The sequence below is a fragment of the Gorilla gorilla genome, chromosome 7 (genome assembly GCF_029281585.2).
Source record: "Gorilla gorilla gorilla isolate KB3781 chromosome 7, NHGRI_mGorGor1-v2.1_pri, whole genome shotgun sequence".
Classification (NCBI taxonomy): Eukaryota; Metazoa; Chordata; class Mammalia; order Primates; family Hominidae; genus Gorilla; species Gorilla gorilla.
In genome coordinates this window covers 66,913,783-66,932,769 of record NC_073231.2, presented here as the reverse complement: position 1 = coordinate 66,932,769, position 18,987 = coordinate 66,913,783, and the positions used below count along the sequence as shown (strand labels likewise).

Below are 18,987 nucleotides of genomic sequence, written 5' to 3'. Positions count from 1 at the left end.
ACAGTCTTAATTACTGTCACTTTTTAAAATTTTTTTATTTTAATTTTTAGGTTCTCAGGTACATGTGCAGGATGTGCAGGTTTGTTACATAGGTAAACGTGTGGTTTGTGGCACCTATCAACCCATCACCTAGGTATTAAGCCTAGCATACATTAGCTATTTTTCCTAATGCTCTCCCTCCCCCAACCCCACCCCCGACAGGCCCCAGTGTGTGTTGTTCCCCTTCCTGTGTCCACATATTCTCATTGTTCAGCTCCCACCTGTAAGTGAGAACATGTGGTGTTTGGTTTTCTGTTCCTGCATTTGTTTGCTGAGGATAATGGCTTCCAACTCCATCCATATCCCTGCAAAGGACATGCTCTCATTCCTTTTTATGGCTGCATAATATTCCATGGTGTATATGAACCACATTTTCTTTATCCAGCCTATCATTGTTGGGCATATGGGTTGATTACATGTCTTTGCTATTGTGAATAGTGCTGCAATGAATATACATGTGCTGCAAGTATCTTTGTAATAGAATGATTTATATTCCTTTGGGTATATACCCAGTAATGGGATTGCTGGGTCAAATGGTATTTCTGGTTCTAGATCTTTGAGGAATTGCCACACTGTCTTCCACAATGGTTGAACTAATTTACATTCCCACTGACAATATAAAAGAATTCCTATTTCTCCACAACCTCACCAGCATCTGCTGTTTCTTGACTTTTTAAGAAATTGCCATTCTGACTTGTGAGAGATGGTATCTCATGTGGTTTTGATTTGCATTTCTCTCTTCTTTTTTTTTTCCCTGAGACAGCGTCTTGCTCTATCACCTAGCCTGGAGTGCAGTGGTGCAATCTTGGGTCACTGCAATCTCCACCTCCCTGGTTTAAACGATTCTCTTGCCTCAGTATCCTGAGTAGCTAGGACTACAGGCATGAGCCACCACACCCAGCTAATTTTTGTATTTTTAGTAGAGACGGTGTTTCACCATGTTAGCCAGGCTGGCCTTGAACTCCTGACCTCCTGGCCTCCTGGCCTCACTTGCCTTGGCCTCCCAAAGTGCTGGGATTACAGGCGTTGAGCCACCATGCCCAGCCTGATTTGCATTTCTCTAATGGTCAGTGATGTCGAGCTTTCTTCGTATGTTTGTTGGCCACATGAGTGTTTTCTTTTGACAGTGTCTGTTTATGTCCTTTGCCCACTTTTTAATGGGGTTGTGTGTTTTTTTTCTTGTAACTTTGTTTAGGTTCCTTGTAGATTCTGGATATTAGTCCTTTGTCAGATGGATAGATTGCAAAAATGTTCTCCCACTCTATAGGTTGCCTGTTCACTCTGATGATAATTTCTTTTGCTGTGCAGAAGCTCTTTAGTTTAATTAGATCCTGTTTGTCAATTTTTGCTTCTGTTGCAATTGCTTTTGGCGATTTTGTCATGAAATCTTTGCCTGTGCCTATGTCCTGAATGGTATTGCCTAGATTTTCTTCTAGGGTTTTTATAGTTTTGGGTTTTATATTTAAGTCTCTAATCCATCTTGAGTTAATTTGTGTATAAGGTGTAAGGAAGGGGTCTAGTTTCAATGTTTTGTATATGGCTAGCCAGTTTTCCCAACACCATTTATTAAATAGGGAATCTTTTCCCAGTTGCTTTTTTTTTTTATTTTTATTTTTTTTCAGATTTGTTGATGATCAGATGGTTGAAGATGTGTGGTCTTATTTCTGAGTTCTCTTTTCTGTTCCACTGATCTATGTGTCTGTTTTTGTACCAGTACCATGCTGTTTTGGTTATTGTAACCTTGTAGTATAGTTTGCAGTCTGGTAGCATGGTGCCTCCAGCTTTGTTCTTTTTGCTTAGGATCATCTTGGCTATACAAGCTCTTTTTTGGTTCCATATGAATTTTAAAATGGTTTTTTCTAATTCTGTGAAGAATGTCAATGGTAATTACTGTAGCTTTGTTGTAAGTTTTAAAATTGGGAAGTATGATCCTTCAACTTTGTTCTTTATCGAGACTGTTTTGGATATTCTGGGTCCCTTATAATTTTTTTTTTTTTTTTGAGACGGAGTCTTGCTCTGTCACCCAGGCTGGAGTGCAGTGACACGATCTCGGCTGACTGCAACCTCTGCCTCCCGGGTTCAAGTGATTCTCCTGCCTCAGCCTCCTGAGTAGCTGGGACTACAGGCATATGCCACCACACCCAGCTAATTTTTTTGTATTTTTATTTTTATTATTATTTTTTTTTGAGATGGAGTCTCGCTCTGTTGCCCAGGCTGGAGTGCAGTGGCACGATCTCGGCTCACTGCAAGCTCCGCCTCCTGGGTTCACGCCATTCTCCTGCCTCAGCCTCCAGAGTAGGTGGGACTACAGGCACCCGCCACCGCGCCCGGCTAATTTTTTGTATTTTTAGTAGAGACAGGGTTTCACCGTGGTCTCGATCTCCTGACCTCGTGATCCACCTGCCTCGGCCTCCCAAAGTGCTGGGATTACAGGCGTGAGCACCACGCCCAGCCTTTTTTAGTAGAGACAGGGTTTCACCATGTTGGTCAGGCTGGTCTCGAACTCCTGACCTCATGATTCACCCACCTCAGTCTCCCAAAGTGCTGGGATTACAGGCGTGAGCCACTGCACCCGGCCCCTTATAATTTTATATGAATTTTAGGATCAACTGTCAACTCCTGCAAAAGAAAGGAGCTGACATATGATAGCCATTGTGTTGAATCTATAAAGCAATTTTACAAAAGGAAACTTTTCCAGTTCATAGACCCCAGTAATACACATCCCTTACCTTTGTGCACCCTCAAACCCAACAGAAGCTATTGGGCATTAGTTGCCTCTTGACAGAAAGGTATTCTACCTTTTCCACTCTGTTTAATAATCTTATTCTCCCTCTCCCCCTCCCCCTCCCTCTCCCTCACCCCACGGTCTCCCTCTCCCTCTCTTTCCACGCTCTCCCTCTGATGCGGAGCCAAAGCTGGACTGTACTGCTGCCATCTCGGCTCACTGCAACCTCCCTGCCTGATTCTCCTGCCTCAGCCTGCCGAGTGCTTGCGATTGCAGGCGCGCGCCGCCACGCCTGACTGGTTTTCGTATTTTTTTGGCGGAGACGGGGTTTCGCTGTGTTGGCCGGGCTGGTCTCCAGCTCCTGACCGCGAGTGATCCGCCAGCCTCAGCCTCCCGAGGTGCCGGGATTGCAGACGGAGTCTCGTTCACTCAGTGCTCAATGTTGCCCAGGCTGGAGTGCAGTGGCGTGATCTCGGCTAGCTACAACCTCCACCTCCCAGCCGCCTGCCTTGGCCTCCCAAAGTGCCCAGATTACAGCCTCTGCCCAGCCGCCACCCCGTCTGGGAAGTGAGGAGCGTCTCTGCCTGGCCGCCCATCGTCTGGGATGTGAGGAGCCCCTCTGCCTGGCTGCCCAGTCTGGAAAGTGAGGAGCGCCTCTTCCCGGCCACCATCCCGTCTAGGAAGTGAGGAGCGTCTCTGCCCGGCCACCCATCGTCTGAGATGTGGGGGAGTGCCTCTGCTCCGCCGCCCCGTCTGGGATGTGAGGAGCGCCTCTGCCCGGCCGTGACCCTGTCTGGGAGGTGAGGAGCGTCTCTGCCCAGCCCACTGGTCTGAGAAGTGAGGAGCCCCTCTGCCCGGCAGCCGCCCCGTCTGAGAAGTGAGGAGCGGCTCCGCCTGGCAGCCACACTGTCCGGGAGGGAGGTGGGGGGCAGCCCCCGCCCGGCCAGCCGCCCTGTCCGGGAGGGAGGTGGGGGGTCAGCCCCCGCCCGGCCAGCCGGCCCGTCCAGGAGGGAGGTGGGGGGTCAGCCTCCACCCGGCCGCTGCCCCATCCGGGAGGTGGAGGGTGCCTCTGCCTGGCCGCCCCTTCTGGGAAGTGAGGAGCCCCTCTGCCCGGCCACCACCCCGTCTGGGAGGTGTACCCAACAGCTCATTGAGAACGGGCCATGATGACGATGGCGGTTTTGTGGAATAGAAAAGGGGGAAAGGTAGGGAAAAGATAGAGAAATCAGATTGTTGCTGTGTCTGTGTAGAAGGAAGTGGACATGGGAGACTTCATTTTGCTCTGTACTAAGAAAAATTATTCTGCCTTGGAAAAAAAAATAATCTTATATTTATAAAGCAGTTTATAAACATGAAATATAGTGTTAGAAGCCAATTCTTGGCTTACTCATTGGGTACCTAGTCATCTCATAAGAAAATCAATTTAACTTACTCCACATGATGTATGTAAAAAGAATAATAATCCTTGAGTTTAAGTTTGGGTATGAGTTTTGCATATGTTACTGGCTACAAAGATGACTGCTATGAAGATGACCTTTTAAGAAACCTGGAAAGATTAAGCCAACCATCTGCCTGTCAATTGCACAGCCCAAGATTGTCAAGTACTGTTGCCTATCACACACCACTAACACAAGAATTTTTGCCAAACAATCTATTTAATTTATCACTATATGCTAAGCTGTATATCACTTGGATCATTTCTTTCCATTTTGATGTAGGATTACATTTTAATTAAGAATACATTTCTACCTTTAGAGGGCACTCGTAACATACAGTACGTAGACATTCAAAATAAGCAGCTCTACCAGGAATAGAACATGAAAGATCTGTGGATAAGCTGCTGATCCACAAAGCAGATAATCCTTTTGCTTTCATTAGTGTAACTTTTGGAGAAGGCTCCCCACAGATTCAGAGCCAGCCCAGCATTAACCAAACAAAGAGAAACAGAGTGGATCCTGTGCTAATATTGGGAAAACCAGGCAACAGGACTCATTTGGGGCCTTTATTGTGAAAACATGCCCCAGCTTTCCCAAGATAACCAAGAGTGCCTCCAGAAACATTTCTCCAGGCCGTCTATATGGACACAGTTTCTGCCCCTGTTCAGGGCTCAGAGATATAATGCAGACATTCACCAAATCACAGAAAATGAAGGAGACCCCAGGGCTGTTCCTGATATCAAGGTAAGGTGATCTCCACAATCCATGATCCTTTCCTGTCAAGGGAAAGTGTTTACCCAGAAAGAATATAAAACTATACTCAAGCTTTAGTGCCATTGCTCACTTATCTTAATGTTTTATCAAAAATGTTTTCAAACCATCCCCAAGGGAAATCTAGAACCTAGATGATAATTACCTGATCTATCTAGTTTTCTCCAATCTAAACAGATTCCCTTTACCAAAATAAATTATTATTTATTGCTTTTTTGTTTGTTTGCTTGTTTCAGGTGATAACATTCAACAAATCTAGACAGATTTTGTGGCTATTAGTGTTAGCCCTAGGATATCTTTCTCTGATATAAATATTATATCCCATATAATAATGAAAGAAAAATTATAGACCGCTTTCTACAAAAAAATTCCTTGGGAAAAAATTGATAAACTAAGAACATAAGAACATTAAGGAGCTGAGGGGTGTTTTTTCCAAATTCAAAGTTTCCAAAGGTGAATTTCCTAAGCATGAGTTTCTATCAGTAGGTAATAACATTATTTCTCCAAAAAGTGACAATTTTCCTGCTGGATGTTGTGTGTATATTTGAAGAAAATACAGTTTGAGTCTGTAAATCCTCTTAGCTATTAATAGAACCATCTCATAAAAGGTTACTTGGCATAGAATATGGACATGTGTTAATGTCTAACAAGCAATGAGCACACTCAAAATTAAATGCTGCAAAACTATAAAACTGTTCAAATACTTTAACACCAGAAGATTCACCTGTTCTTTTGCCGCGGCTCATATCCTGATATCATTATTTATTTGCAAATTCTTTATAAAATTCTCTAGGTCTGCCCTTTCTCCTAATGTTATTTTAACCATTTGGCACAAGTGGAGGGGAAAAAAATAAAAATAAAAAGGGTCAACACAAAGCTTTTTCTGTAAAAATATACGGACCTGTTCTTTTGAGCTTTCAGACATATGTGAACAAATAACACATGAATTCCCACACCGCCTATTATCATCTAAGCACTAAGAGTTTAGCAAGCTGTAATGAAATGGGATGTAGTGTCCAAGAGTCCTGAATTAATGGACATCTTAATGTAGGCGACACATACAAAAGATATTTCTAAAAGGCGGAATGTGGAGGCTACTTTGAGGAAACAGAGAGCAACGACGACAAATATACCCATTGTATGGTGCATATGTATGCTGTTGTATATGTGTGTATGTGTATGCACCCACACACACATATATATAATTTCAGAGTTCTAACTGTCTTGAGAAGGTATGCTCTAAGTGGAATCAAAGACAAATAAAATGCAAAAATATTTAAGAATCAGTATTACACCTTCCCATGGCATCCTGGAATCGACCACACGTGCTGGTGCTGGGCAGCCTAACTTCTATCCTAACCTCACTAACCTGTTAACAGGTTCCAGTCTGTACAGCAGCAGGTGAGGGTAGAAGGAAGCAATCCAGTTGGGATGCTACTGGCTCCTTCACTCAGTTTTTGCCTTTTGAAAAAATCTTTTTATATTGCATTTGAATACAGAAAGAGGAGACATGTGCCTCTTCTAGCAAATGTAAGGATGGAAACACTCAACTCATTTTGAGTCTGCAGAGATCATTGAATCCTTACTAACTGCAAAACCTTGGGCTAGGAGCCATAGGGAATAAAGAGAAAGAGCAAGATATGCTCCCTCCTTTCTAGAGACTTACTGTGTATTGAGAAAGACAAACATATAGCATATTATCAGCATGACTCATGTCAATAACATAAGATACCTACATAATTATTGTATATTCTTTCAATCAGTAAGATATTAGGGGAGGAATATGATCACTATGGGGTAAGACAATTGAAGAAGCCCAGTGTTAGAGTGAAAGCAGTGAAATCTAAGGTAGACGTGAAATAATGTCTAAGAACATATATAGAGGCAGAAAGAGGGAACGTGAGCTAAAATGTATCTAGACAATAAGAGGTCAGTCAGAAATTCTCCAAAACTCCTCAACCTAAGCTTTGCAGTTCATGCAAAAATTACCCCCAAATATAACATGGGCTTAAATTTACAACTACATGGAAAACTATAGAACTTTTAGGAAAAAAATGGGAGAAAATCTTTATGAGGTAGGGTTAGGTGAAGAGTACACAGACACCAAAAAATCATGATCCATTCAAGAAAAAAAATCAATAAATAAGACTTCATTAGAATCTAAAAAACTTTTGCCCTGCCAAAGACTCTATTGAGAGGATAAAAGACAGCATACAGATGGCAGGAAAATACTTTCACCCCCCATGTCTGCCAAACACCTTGAACCTAGAATAATTCTCAAAACTCAAGAGTAAAAGACAAACAATCCAACAAGAATATGGGCAAAAGACATGAACAGCCATTTTACTGAAGAGAATATGCAGATGGCAAATAAATACATGAAAAGATAGTCAACACTGTTAGCCATTAGGAGATGCAAATTAAAGTCACAGTGAAATATCACTACACACCCAGAAGAATAGCTAAAATGTAAAAAAATAGTGACTATAAAAATGGCTAGAATTGCTAAAATGGCTAAAATTGTGACAACACCAACTGCTGGAAAGGATGCAGAGAAACTGAATCATTAATACATTGCTGATAGGAATGTGAAATAATACAACCAATCTGGAAAACAATTTGGCAGTTTCTCATAAACCTGAAGATACAACTGCCATATGGTCTAGCAATTTCACCATTAGGCATTTACCCAGAGAAATGAAAACCTACATATGCACCAACCCGGTATGCCAATGTCCACAGCTGCTTTATTTGTAATAGTCAAAAACCAGAAACAACCCAAAAGCCCTTCAAGGGATGAATGATTAAACAAACTGTGGTACATCCATGCTATGGAATCCTATGAAGCCACTAAAAGGAATGAACTACTAATACACAAAACAACTTGATAGACTTCAGGGAATGGTGCTGAGTGGGGGAGAAAAAGCCAATTCCAAAAAGCCACACACTATATATATGTGTATGATTCTATATAAACCACTCTTTTTTTACTTTGAGATGGAGTCTTGCTCTGTCGCCCAGGCTGGAGTGCAGTGGGGCGATCTCGGCTCACTGCAACCTCTGCCTCCTGGGTTCAGGTGATTCTCTCACCTCTGCCTCCTGAGCAGCTAGGACTACAGGCACGCGCCACCACACCCAGCTAATTTTTGTATTTTTAGTAGAGACAGGGTTTCACCATGTTGGTCAGGCTGATTTTGAACTCCTGACCACAAGTGATCCGCCCACCTCGGCCTCTCAAAGTGCTGGGATTACTGACATAAGTCACCATGCCCAGCCTATATAAGCCACTCTTGAAAAAAAGTTATAGACATAGAGAACAGATTCATGGTTGCCAAAGATTAGGGATTAGGTAGGGTGGTGGATATAGCTACAAAAGGGTCATACTTTAAAGGGAGCCTGGTGGTGATGAACCAGTTCTGTGTCTTGACTGCAGTGGCAGTTACACACATTACATGTGTAATGTGCTAACATTGCATGAAACTATACACGTGCACACACAGAAATGAGTGAACTCTGAAGAAGCTCTGTGAATGGTACCAGTGTCATTTCCTGGTTTTGATATTGTTCTTCAGTTATGCAGTCTCTATTGAGGGAAACTGGGTGATCAGTACACGGGACCACTCTGTACATTCTGTGCACGTGATTTCCTATGACTATAGCATTATTTCAAAATAAACAATTTTAAAAAGCAAACCTCTAAAGGCAGGTTAAACTGACAATATGACACACAAATCACCTACATTTATTGTTGTGGTTATTCCAGTTGTTCTTTTCATTTGGCTCCTTGGGTTAATAGCATTGATGTGGTCTGACCTGTTTTAGAGATGAGAAAACAAGTTTGGATATATTATTGGTTGCATATGTGAAGTCAGCTGGGAGGTGATTTGAATCTGGATTTTCTGACACTGATTTCAATAAGTATTTGATAGCTTCTGACAGTGATTTAAAAAGTGGACTGTAGTTTCCTGGGCTTGAAGTCAGTCTTCTTCATAGTACTTTCTGTATGATTTCTGCCCAAAATACTCCAACATGGGCCACTAATTTACTACAAAATAATCTACAAAATCCCACGCACCTGCACATACACTCACACACTTGTCTTCATCAGATTATTTATTTATTTATTTTTCAATTTTTTTTTTTTTTTGAGACTCAGTCTTGCTCCACTGCCCAGGCTGGAGTGCAGTGGCGTGATCTCAGCTGACTGCAACCTCCACCTCCCAGGTTCAAGTGATTCTCCTGCCTCAGCCTCCCAACTAGCTGGGACTTAAGATGCCCACAATTACCCCCAGCTACTTTTTTTTGTATTTTTAGTACAGACAGGGTTTCACCATGTTGACTGGGCTGGTCACAAACTCCTGATCTCATGTGATCCACCTGCCTTGGCCTCCCAAAGTGCTGAGATTACAGGCGTGAGCCACCGTGCCCGGCTGATCAGATTTTTTTTTTCTTCCATCAGGATTTTTGTTTCCTTTCAGGGCAAGAATGCAAGTGGGAGGGCGGGTGAACTCTAGGCCAGCAGTTTTTCTAGACAATCGACATGAGGAAGAGAAAGCATTACAGCTGCTCTAGTGAGAAGTCAACTCTGTCAATATAGATATATATGTTTATGTGTGTGCATTCTTTCTCAATAATAAGCATGGTCAGAGCTTAGACAAGAGAGCTGTTTCCACAGGGTTATTTTTCAGCCCATTCCAAAGTCAATGCCCTTCTGAAAGTGTGGGCTTCTGAGTGCTCTGCTGTTCCGGACATGTGATCCCTTGAGCAGCTGATCAAAGCACTTATTTTGAGACCTTATACACAGAAATGAGAAAATAAATCTCAAGGCACCAAAGGGCAGCTACAAAGACAATGGAGCCTTGTGTGATGAAAATGATAGAGGAAAGAAGAAAGGAAAAACAGCTTAGTAAGAGAGCAAGTATGCCTGTTGGCCAAACACCTTACCATTAGTGTATTCAGAAGACAGAATTATTCTGTCCTGCGTCCATTTGTGAAAGAGTTCACTGAGAAGAATAAAGTTGTTTCTTATTTTCCTGAAGGCGCTCCAAAAATAATTCCATAGTAATTAGTTTAACACTTGAGATGTTCACAAACCTATTGAGGAAAAGGCTCATTTGGAAGTCAGTCATACTTCTCTCTGCCGTGGCTAGCATGCACATGTTCAGTGGCCATCTCCTCTGGCACCTGCTGCAGGGTCTTCCCAAGTGAGGCCAAGGGGATGTGGCTCCACAGGCCTTGTGGCTCAGGTCCTTGGGTTCTCAGTGAGCAGTACTTACTTGGTCTTCCTTTGATGGAGACCATAAGGAAGACCTTGGGTATGCTCTTTGGGAAAGTGAAAAAAGGTCTTCAATTATTCAGCCTCTAAGCTCACAGAACCCAGGACAATCCATGTGATATTAAGAACAAAAAAAGAGGGGGGATGGAGAAAGGGAAGATGTTGGTCAAAGGGCACAAAGTATCAGTGAGATGAGAGAAATAAATTTTAGTGATCTATTCTACAGTATGGTGACCGTAGTTAAGACAGCTTGAGCATCCCTAATCTGAAAGTCCAAAATGCAAAATGCTTCAAAATCTGAAACTTTTTAAGTGCAGATATGACATTCGAAAGGAATGCTCATTGGAGCATTTCAGATTTGGATTTTTAGATTCGGGATGCTGAACCAGTAAATATAATGCAAATATTCCAAAAGCTGAAAAAAATCTGAAATCCAAAACACTTCTGGTTCCAAACATTTTGTTTAAGGAATACTCAGCTTGTAATCATGTATATTTCAAAGTTGCAAAAAGCAAATTTTTAACTGTCTCATCACAAAAAAAAATAGATGAGATGATGGATATGTTAGCTTTATTTAAGGTTTCTACCATGTATACAAATATTAAAACATCACATTGTACCTCATAAATATATGCAATTATGTGTGAATTAAAAATAAAAATAAAAAATAAAATAAAATAGTGTTTCAGCTTGTCATAAAAGGTACTTATTATCATCCCAGAGACTATTCTTATATAGCTAACTTGGACAATCCCTTGCATTAATTAAGCACCTAAGATACCAGCTAATGCCTTTCAAAGTAAAAAATGAAATGGTGATCAACTTAAAAGTAAATGGCGGCCAGATGTGGTGGCTCATGTCTGTAGTCCCAGCATTTGGGATTACACTGGAAGCCTTCACCACACCATCCACTGGGCTCTAATCTGAGCACCTATACACTCCACTTACAATTCTGATTAAGAATCTGAACAGGAAAAATGGAAAACCGTTCTATCAATCAAACAGACTAGTATCTCACTGCGGTAAGGCCCGCAGGAGAGGTCATAATTAGAAAACTCTGGTGACTATAAATAAAAAGTAAAGCATTCTTTATATCAGAAATGGATGCATATATACATATATATATATACACACACACACACATCCTTTTAAAAACCTGTATGTACACATACCCGAAAGAAAGCATAATGTGTATTTGTGCTTTTCAGATATACATTGGCTTGAAAAAAGACAATGTAATATTGCAAAGAGCCAGAGGTGGCATTGCTGAAGAAAGAGAGGCAGGGAAGAGTGAAAAGGGAGATGGCACGTGATACTGATTCACCCTGGAGGTTTTAGAAACAATTGAGATACCCCCAAGCAAGGAAGGTGGAGAAGGGTCTCCGGTGATCAGCTGGGGCAAGCTCAAAAGATTATTTGCCGCAGTTAATGTGGCCCCATTTTTTTTAACCTGTAGGCCATGTCCAATGCCTCCTTGACTGTCTGAAAAATATCCAGCAATGGAACTGGGGTTATGTTTAAAAAAAAAAAAAAAAACCGCGGGGGGTGGGGCAGAGGAAGTGGGAAGTACTGAAAGGGTTTTCAGAAAAGAGATGTGATCTTTGATTTGCCTTAAAATAATCCAGGGGAGGAGGAAAGTAGGAGTGTAAGAGAATGCAGAGTTGACAATGTGTTGTTAATTATTGAAACTGGGTGATGGACATGAGGGTTCATGAAGATAGTCACTCAGTTTTTTGTATTTTGAAAATTAACATAATACATTTGTTTTTAAGAATCCCAAAGACTAGAGCTTACGATGTACCTTTAAATTTAAATAACAAACGAACAAACTTTTCATGTTCTATTTATACACCACAGTGGAAGCTGTTGTGTATGCTGTCTAGCAAACATTCAGTAACTGCACAAATCATCTTGACCTTTTCGGGAATATTTTAAATGGCAAAAAAAATCCCATATGAAAATCAAAGAAGCATACTGCAAAAATCCTGGCTAGCTTTAGTACACTGGTTTGTTTGTCTTTTCATTGATTTTACAACTCTCAGATTTTAAATGGTTTTAATGGTTACGGAAAAATATATCTAGTATCATTTCCATTGTTCAAAAGGTCTCATAAAATCATGTTGGCTTCCCTGCTGAAATCAAGCCAGTCTTCACAAAGCCACAGAATCACTGCAAATGCTTTAGAAAATTTACATTAAAGTTTTACCCTCTTGCAAGATAAAGATGTGAATAAACTATATTGGGAAACTCAGGGAGTGTATTAGTCCATTTTCATACTGCTGTGAAGAAATACCCGAGACTGGTTGATATATAAAGAAAAAGAGGTTTAACGGACTCACAGTTCCACATGGCTGAGGAGCCCTCACAATCATGGTGGAAGGCAAAGGAGGAGCAAAGGCATGTCTTACATGGTGGCAGGCAAGAAAGCGTGTGCAGGGGGACTGCCCTTTATAAAGCCGTCGGATCTCGTGAGACTTATTCACTATCATGAGAACAGCATGGGAAAAACCCACACCCACTATTCAATTACCTCGCACCGGGTCCCTCCCATGACATATGGGGATTATGGGAGCTACAATTCAACATGAGATTTTGGTGGGGACACAGCCAAACCATATCGGGGAGTAAACTTGTTTTTCTAGGTTCTCTAGAAACCATTTTTTCCATTCTATGAGAAAAGGTGATCCAAATCAAGTGTCATTTAAGAGTTTATTTTAGAAACATCTATAGAATGGTTTTACAGCTCCTGCATTTAAAATGACTGAAAAATGAAATTTTAAGATGAAGCAAATATGTTGAAAGGATAATAGTTTAAACCATATAGTGACAACTGGAATATATTCAAATATTCAAGAAAGAAACCCAAATCACAGACTACAAAAGTAATTTGATTTGACATCAACTATGTAACCAAATATGTTTTCCCATAAGACTATATTTGGCTTATATGATTTCGAATTCTCAACACTAAAAATTGTAAGGATTTATATTCAAGTGATAGATCATTCTAAGAACTTTTATTCAAAATAAGACAGGAAATGAACTAAAATATGCAAGACATTGTCTCAACACATTTTTGTAACTGTCTGTTCAAATTGCATGTGACTAGAAGACAAAAGGAAATAGCAAGGAGGCAGGAGGCTAGCAGCCCAGGAACCTCAGACCAGGAATCTGTGGAAGATGCTAGAAAGATAGTTTAACACCAGCAAACTGCCTCTAATAGCTGTGGCTCCATGTTCTCATTCCAAATTCCCAGGAGAGAGGATCTGGCCCAGTATAGATGTGGTCTCTGTCTCAAGATCCATCAGCCCTGCTGAGCGCAGTGGGTCACACCTGTAATCCCAGCACTCTGGGAGGCCGAGACAGGTGGATCACTTGACGTCAGGAGTTCGAGACCAGCCTGGCCAACATGGTGAAACCCCATCTCTACTAAAAAATACAAAAATTAGCTGGGTGTGGTGGCACATGCCTGTAATCCCAGCTACTCAGGAGGCTGAGGCAGGAGAATTGCCTGAACCCGGGAGGCAGAGGCTACAGTGAGCCAAGATCACACCACTGCACTCTAGCCTGGGCAACAGAGTGAGACCCTGTCTCCAAAAAAAAAAAAAGATCAATCAGCCCTAGCTGTTCTTTAGGTTGTAAGACAATCTTAAAGGGTTGTCCAGCACATATTTTGAGTGATTGCAGCTTTAAACCAACTTATGGGATTCCAAAATCAACGATGACACCTGAAGTAGACAGCCCTGATTTAGATATTTGAGGCCTGGCATTTTTATATCTATCACCTACAAGCTTTGTAATCACGCCTCAGAGATAATTCTACACATCTTCTCTGTTTATCTCCTATTCCCACCACCAGACATTCTGCAAAGTATCTGTGGATAAGCCCCACAAAACTAGAGTCAGCAGACCCTCAGCCCCTAGGGGACACAAGCCGTGAAGTTCTTGTGTGATCCTCTGTCCTCTCTTGAGTCAGTGTGACCCAGTGTTGGTCATCGGATAAACACCCACACTAATAAATGAATATTTTTACCTGTAAGTTATCAACAAAATACATAGATTGTGTGAAGTTACATAAAAATAGTTGAGCAAAATATGACCAAATGAAATGAATAAAACATTACTTGAAAGAAATGATCAAAGCAGTTGATACTACCAATGTCACACTGCATTTCCGAATTCTGTAATAAATCTGCTGTCTCTGCTTCTGTGAGTTGTATTTAAGGCTTTCATCTGTGACCATTTTCCCAGAGGATCATGTTCTGAAGGATGTATTTTTGAAGTTTTCATTTGAAGAGAAAGTATTATTACCATCAACATCGTATCAGGAGGACACACAGTTAATTTTACAGAGAGTTTTGTTGAAGAACGAGTTTGCTGGATTAAAAAGTAAGCTTATGATCAGCAAATAAAATCCAGGTACTATTGCTTCCTTTTTTCTGTTTTTGCCTTGTCTTAAAAATACCTGCACCTGATTATTTTTACCAACTTATTAGCATCATTAAGATCTGTAAGCTTCCCCTTTCCCAGAGCTGCAGTTTTGGAGAAGCCACACATCTCCCATCATTTGTTGGCCCGTGGGGAGTCCAAGCTTTGCGGGGGCCAACCATTGCCCCACATGGATTCTTTGCCACCCTGAAGATAAGCAGAGTGAAGGTGAGGAGGGTGTGAGGAACAGGAGGCAAGGGAGGGTCCCTCAGGCCCCTGGTCGTTAGCCTGGACCAAACTAGAAGTCAAGAGAAGTTTGCCTACCCTCTCTCTCACCCACCCCTCACCTTGGACTCTTCGCCAACATCCACAGACATACCCTAGGAACCTCATTCTCTCATTCTGGCCTAGTTTCTCCCTTTAAAAAAAGAAACAGAAGTTCAAATTCAAATGCACTTAGATGTAAATGAATTCATACATCACTCCTGCTCATGAAATCTACAGGGAACACTCATATTAGATCCACAAGAATGAACCTGAGTAGTGTAATTTGGACCATATAAAATCTGAGCAGGTGGGAGACTTGGGGTTCAGGGCTACTTCCAGCCCCTCCTCAGAAGCCACACTCCAGCGTGATGCAAATCCTGCTGGCTTCTACTTCTGATCACAGAGAAGGTGCAGCGTTCCTTGGTTCTGTCTTCACTTCAAAACCTCCTGCTTTATAAAAAATTAGCTGGAGGGCTAGGCATGGTGGCTCATCCCTGTAATGCCAGCACTTTAGGAAGCCAGTAGTTTGGGGCCAGCCGGGACAACAAAGAGAGATCCAGTCTCCACAAGAAAATTTAAAAATTAGCTGGGTGAGTGGCACATGCCCCTAAGTCCTAGCTACTCAGGAGGCTGAGGCATGAGGATTGCTTGAGCCCAGGAGTTAGAGACTGCAGTGAGCTATGATCATGCCACTACACTCCAGCCTGAGGGATGGAGTGAGACCCTATCTCTAAAAAGAAAAGAAAATCTCCTCCTTTTCTAAGTAGTTTTGGCCAAAAGCCAGGTTATAGTTCTGCTTGGTTTATCCATCAGAAATGGGCTGGGTTTTTAGGTACATGAAATCACAGGGGGAGGGGGAAATAATGCCTTTGGGTTTTAGGAAATCGGGAACCAGAGAGCTCATGACATTTTTTTTTCTTTTCTTTTCTTTTGTTTTTGAGATGGAGTTTCGCTCTTGTTTCTCAGGCTGGAGTACAATGGCACGATCTCGGCTCACCGCAACCTCTGCCTCCCAGTTCAAGGGATTCTCCTGCCTCAGCCTCCTGAGTAGCTGGGATTACAGGCATGTGCCACCATGCCCGGCTAATTTTGTATTTTTAGTAGAGACAGGGTCTCTCCGTGTTGGTCAGGCTGATCTCAAACTCCCGACCTCAGGTGATCCGCCCGCCTCGGCCTCCCAAAGTGTTGGGATTACAGGTGTGAGCCACCACGCCCGGCCATGACATTTTCAAATTCCTTCTCCCTGAGTCAAGATTCAGAGCTCATTGCTCCCTTCTTGGAATACAGCCCTCCACCTCACTCCCAGATGCAATAAGCATTCTCAGGGGCCCAAGAGCAGATGGGCTCTTCTTTGCTAATGCTTTTTAAAGGCAGGGAGTAGAACAATGGCGAATGGTGACATCTGGTGGAAATCCAAGCACTGCAGCGCTTTGAACCAGTGCGACTTGAGGCTCAGTTGTAACTAACTGAAGTCTGAGTACTTGAAGATGTCCTTTTTTACCAAGTGAAAAGCTCAGTGATAGCACCCTTTTGGCTGACACAGGTACACACTGCCACCAAGCAGGATGATGACATAAAGGGAAATGTCTTTGAAATGCCAAGAATTGGTTTTTGAATTCAGGTCTAAGTTGTATTTCATTCTCTGAGTCTTTGTTTTATCTTTTTTTTTTTTTTTTTTTTTTGGCAGAGTCTCACTTTGTCACTCAGGCTGGAGTGCAATGGCGCCAACTCGGCTCACTGCAACCTCTGCTTCCCGGGTTCAAGCAATTCTCCTGTCTCAGCCTCCCAAGTACCTGGGACTACAGGCTCATGCCACCACACCCAGCTAATTTGTATGTATTTTTAGTAGAGACAGGGTTTCACCATGTTAGCCAGGATGGTCTCAATCTCCTGACCTCGTGATCTGCCTTCCTCGGCCTCCCAAAGTGGTGGGATTACAGGCATGACATTTTATCTTCTATAAAATCAAGACAATAATACTTTTCACATTCAATTTGAATGGGTTGCTTTGAAAAAATCAAATGAGACAAGGCATGTAAAAATGCTGGTAAACTATAAAGACATGGGCTTTTCTAAAAAACTCAGATCATGGTGGCTCACGCCTGTAATCCCAGCACTTTGGGAGGCCAAGGCAGGTGGATCACTTGAGGTCAATCAGGAGTTCAAGACCAGCCTGGCCAACATGGTGAAACCCCGTCTCTACAAAAATACAAAAAAAAAATCAGCTGGGCATGATGGCGGGTGCCTGTAATCCCAGCTACTCGGGAGGCTGAGGCAGGAGAATAGCTTGAACCCAGGAGTTGGAGGTTGCAGTGAGCTGAGATTGTGCCATTGCACTCCAGCCTGGCGATAGAGCAAGACTCCATTAAAAAAAAAAAAAAAAAACTCAGATACTTTGAGTTTTTCTTTTAAAAGCCTGCATCGATGAGTCCAGCTTTCCATTAGCCCTGTGCTGCCTCCCGGGAACCCCTTGGAACCCTATGGGCTGGGTTTGTAGCCAGTTTCTCCCATAATAGTTGTTAATCTAGTTATCTCCGTCTGCAGATGGACCTCGCACCTACTGGGCACAGAGTAAGAGCCCAGTTAATATTGATTGGCCAGTTGATTAGTAGATATAGAAATGCATTATTTCCCTAATTTTTTTCCACCGTGTGGATGAAACAAGATTTCATCTGATTAAGGTCAGAGATCATATGGTATTTCTTGATGTCTTCAAACTGAAATTGTTAAAATCTTTCTTCAGACAAATGTTTCATATGCCCTGAAAGAAATTAATGACAGTTAAGAATTCTGAATGTACCCTAAAATGTTTCATATCAAGGCAGTGCCAACCTCCAACTTCCCCAAGAAAACATCCGCTTTAAAATGCCAAGCAAAGCAGTCTAATTCAGTCGCGTCCAACTCAAAGAAATCAATGCCCGCTAACAAGTTCTCCCAGCAGCCGGGCCAGAGGAGGGAGAAAGCCTTAGAGCGACAGGGCCCCGCATGGCCTGAGCGAGGCTCACACAAAGCCTGGTTTATTAGGAACCTCTGGAAAAGCTATAAAGCCCAGGCAGCCTTCCTGGGCCCGTCACAAATTGTCCACTTTGGAGAGAACAATGTCTTCCCTGTTCTTGCCATCTTGTTTGTTGATTTTCAGGCTCCATCACTGTGAAATTGAGAGATCCGGCCCAGGTCCGTGGGGACTAATGGAGTGGCCCTTTTGTGTCAGGCCTTCTCTGAACATCCATTTTAACAAACCTCATACCTTCAGGGTCTACTCATGCAATTGCTGCAACCTCTATCCCACAGTTTCTCGCCTCTGTAATTGAGAAAGAGATGAGATGCATTGTTTAGAAATGTAAAACCACATCTATCAGAAAATATTTTTATTACAAAAGTGTTAGACATAATAGCATAATAAAACCTTATGTGCCCATTACCCAGCTTCAACAATTATCAACTCCAGATAATGACATTTCAAAGTTCATTCATTTAACAGATATTCATTAAGTACATGTTATATCCCAGTACTGCTTAGGTTTTTTTGTGGGGTTTTTTTGTTTGTTTGTTTGTTTTTGAGACAGAGTTTGCCCTCTCGCCCAGGCTGGCATGCAGTGGCGTGATCTCAGCTCACTGCAACCTCTGCCTCCTGGGCTCAAGCTGTTCTCATGTGTCAGCCTCCTGAGTAGCTGAGATGACAGGTGTGCACCACCATGCCCAGCTAATTTTATCCATTTTTAATGGAGATGGGGCTTCTCTGTTTTGGCCAGGCTGGGCTTGAACTCCTGGCCTCAAGTGATCTACCTGCCTCAACGTTCCAAAGTACTGGATTACAGGCGTGAACCATTGTGCCTGGCCAACTGCTTAGGGTTTTGAGACACAGTTCTGAATATTGCAAAGTCCTGAGGCTCACAGAGCTCAGAGCCTGATGGGAAAACAGACTATCACAATACAGATCATGCAGGCAACCCCAACGTGAGAGAGCTTCCCAAGGGAAATGGCATCTAAGCTGAGACTTGAAGGATAAATAGGAGAGGAGATTGCCCTGGGAGAGAAGAAGAGGT

The 18,987-nt window shown here is 42.3% G+C and overlaps 1 protein-coding gene across 1 annotated transcript in view; it reads left to right on the top strand.

Annotated features, from left to right (window-relative positions):
• Positions 1 to 2,235: 2,235 nt before the first annotated feature.
• The window catches only part of RGS20 (regulator of G protein signaling 20), a 110,028-nt gene continuing 93,276 nt past the window's right edge, over positions 2,236 to 18,987 (top strand). Inside the window, exon 1 of the mRNA XM_004047012.5 lies at positions 2,236 to 4,944. Coding sequence (XP_004047060.3) covers positions 4,780 to 4,944 — 165 coding nt within the window. The 5' untranslated portion in view covers positions 2,236 to 4,779. The remainder of the gene's footprint in view (positions 4,945 to 18,987) is intronic.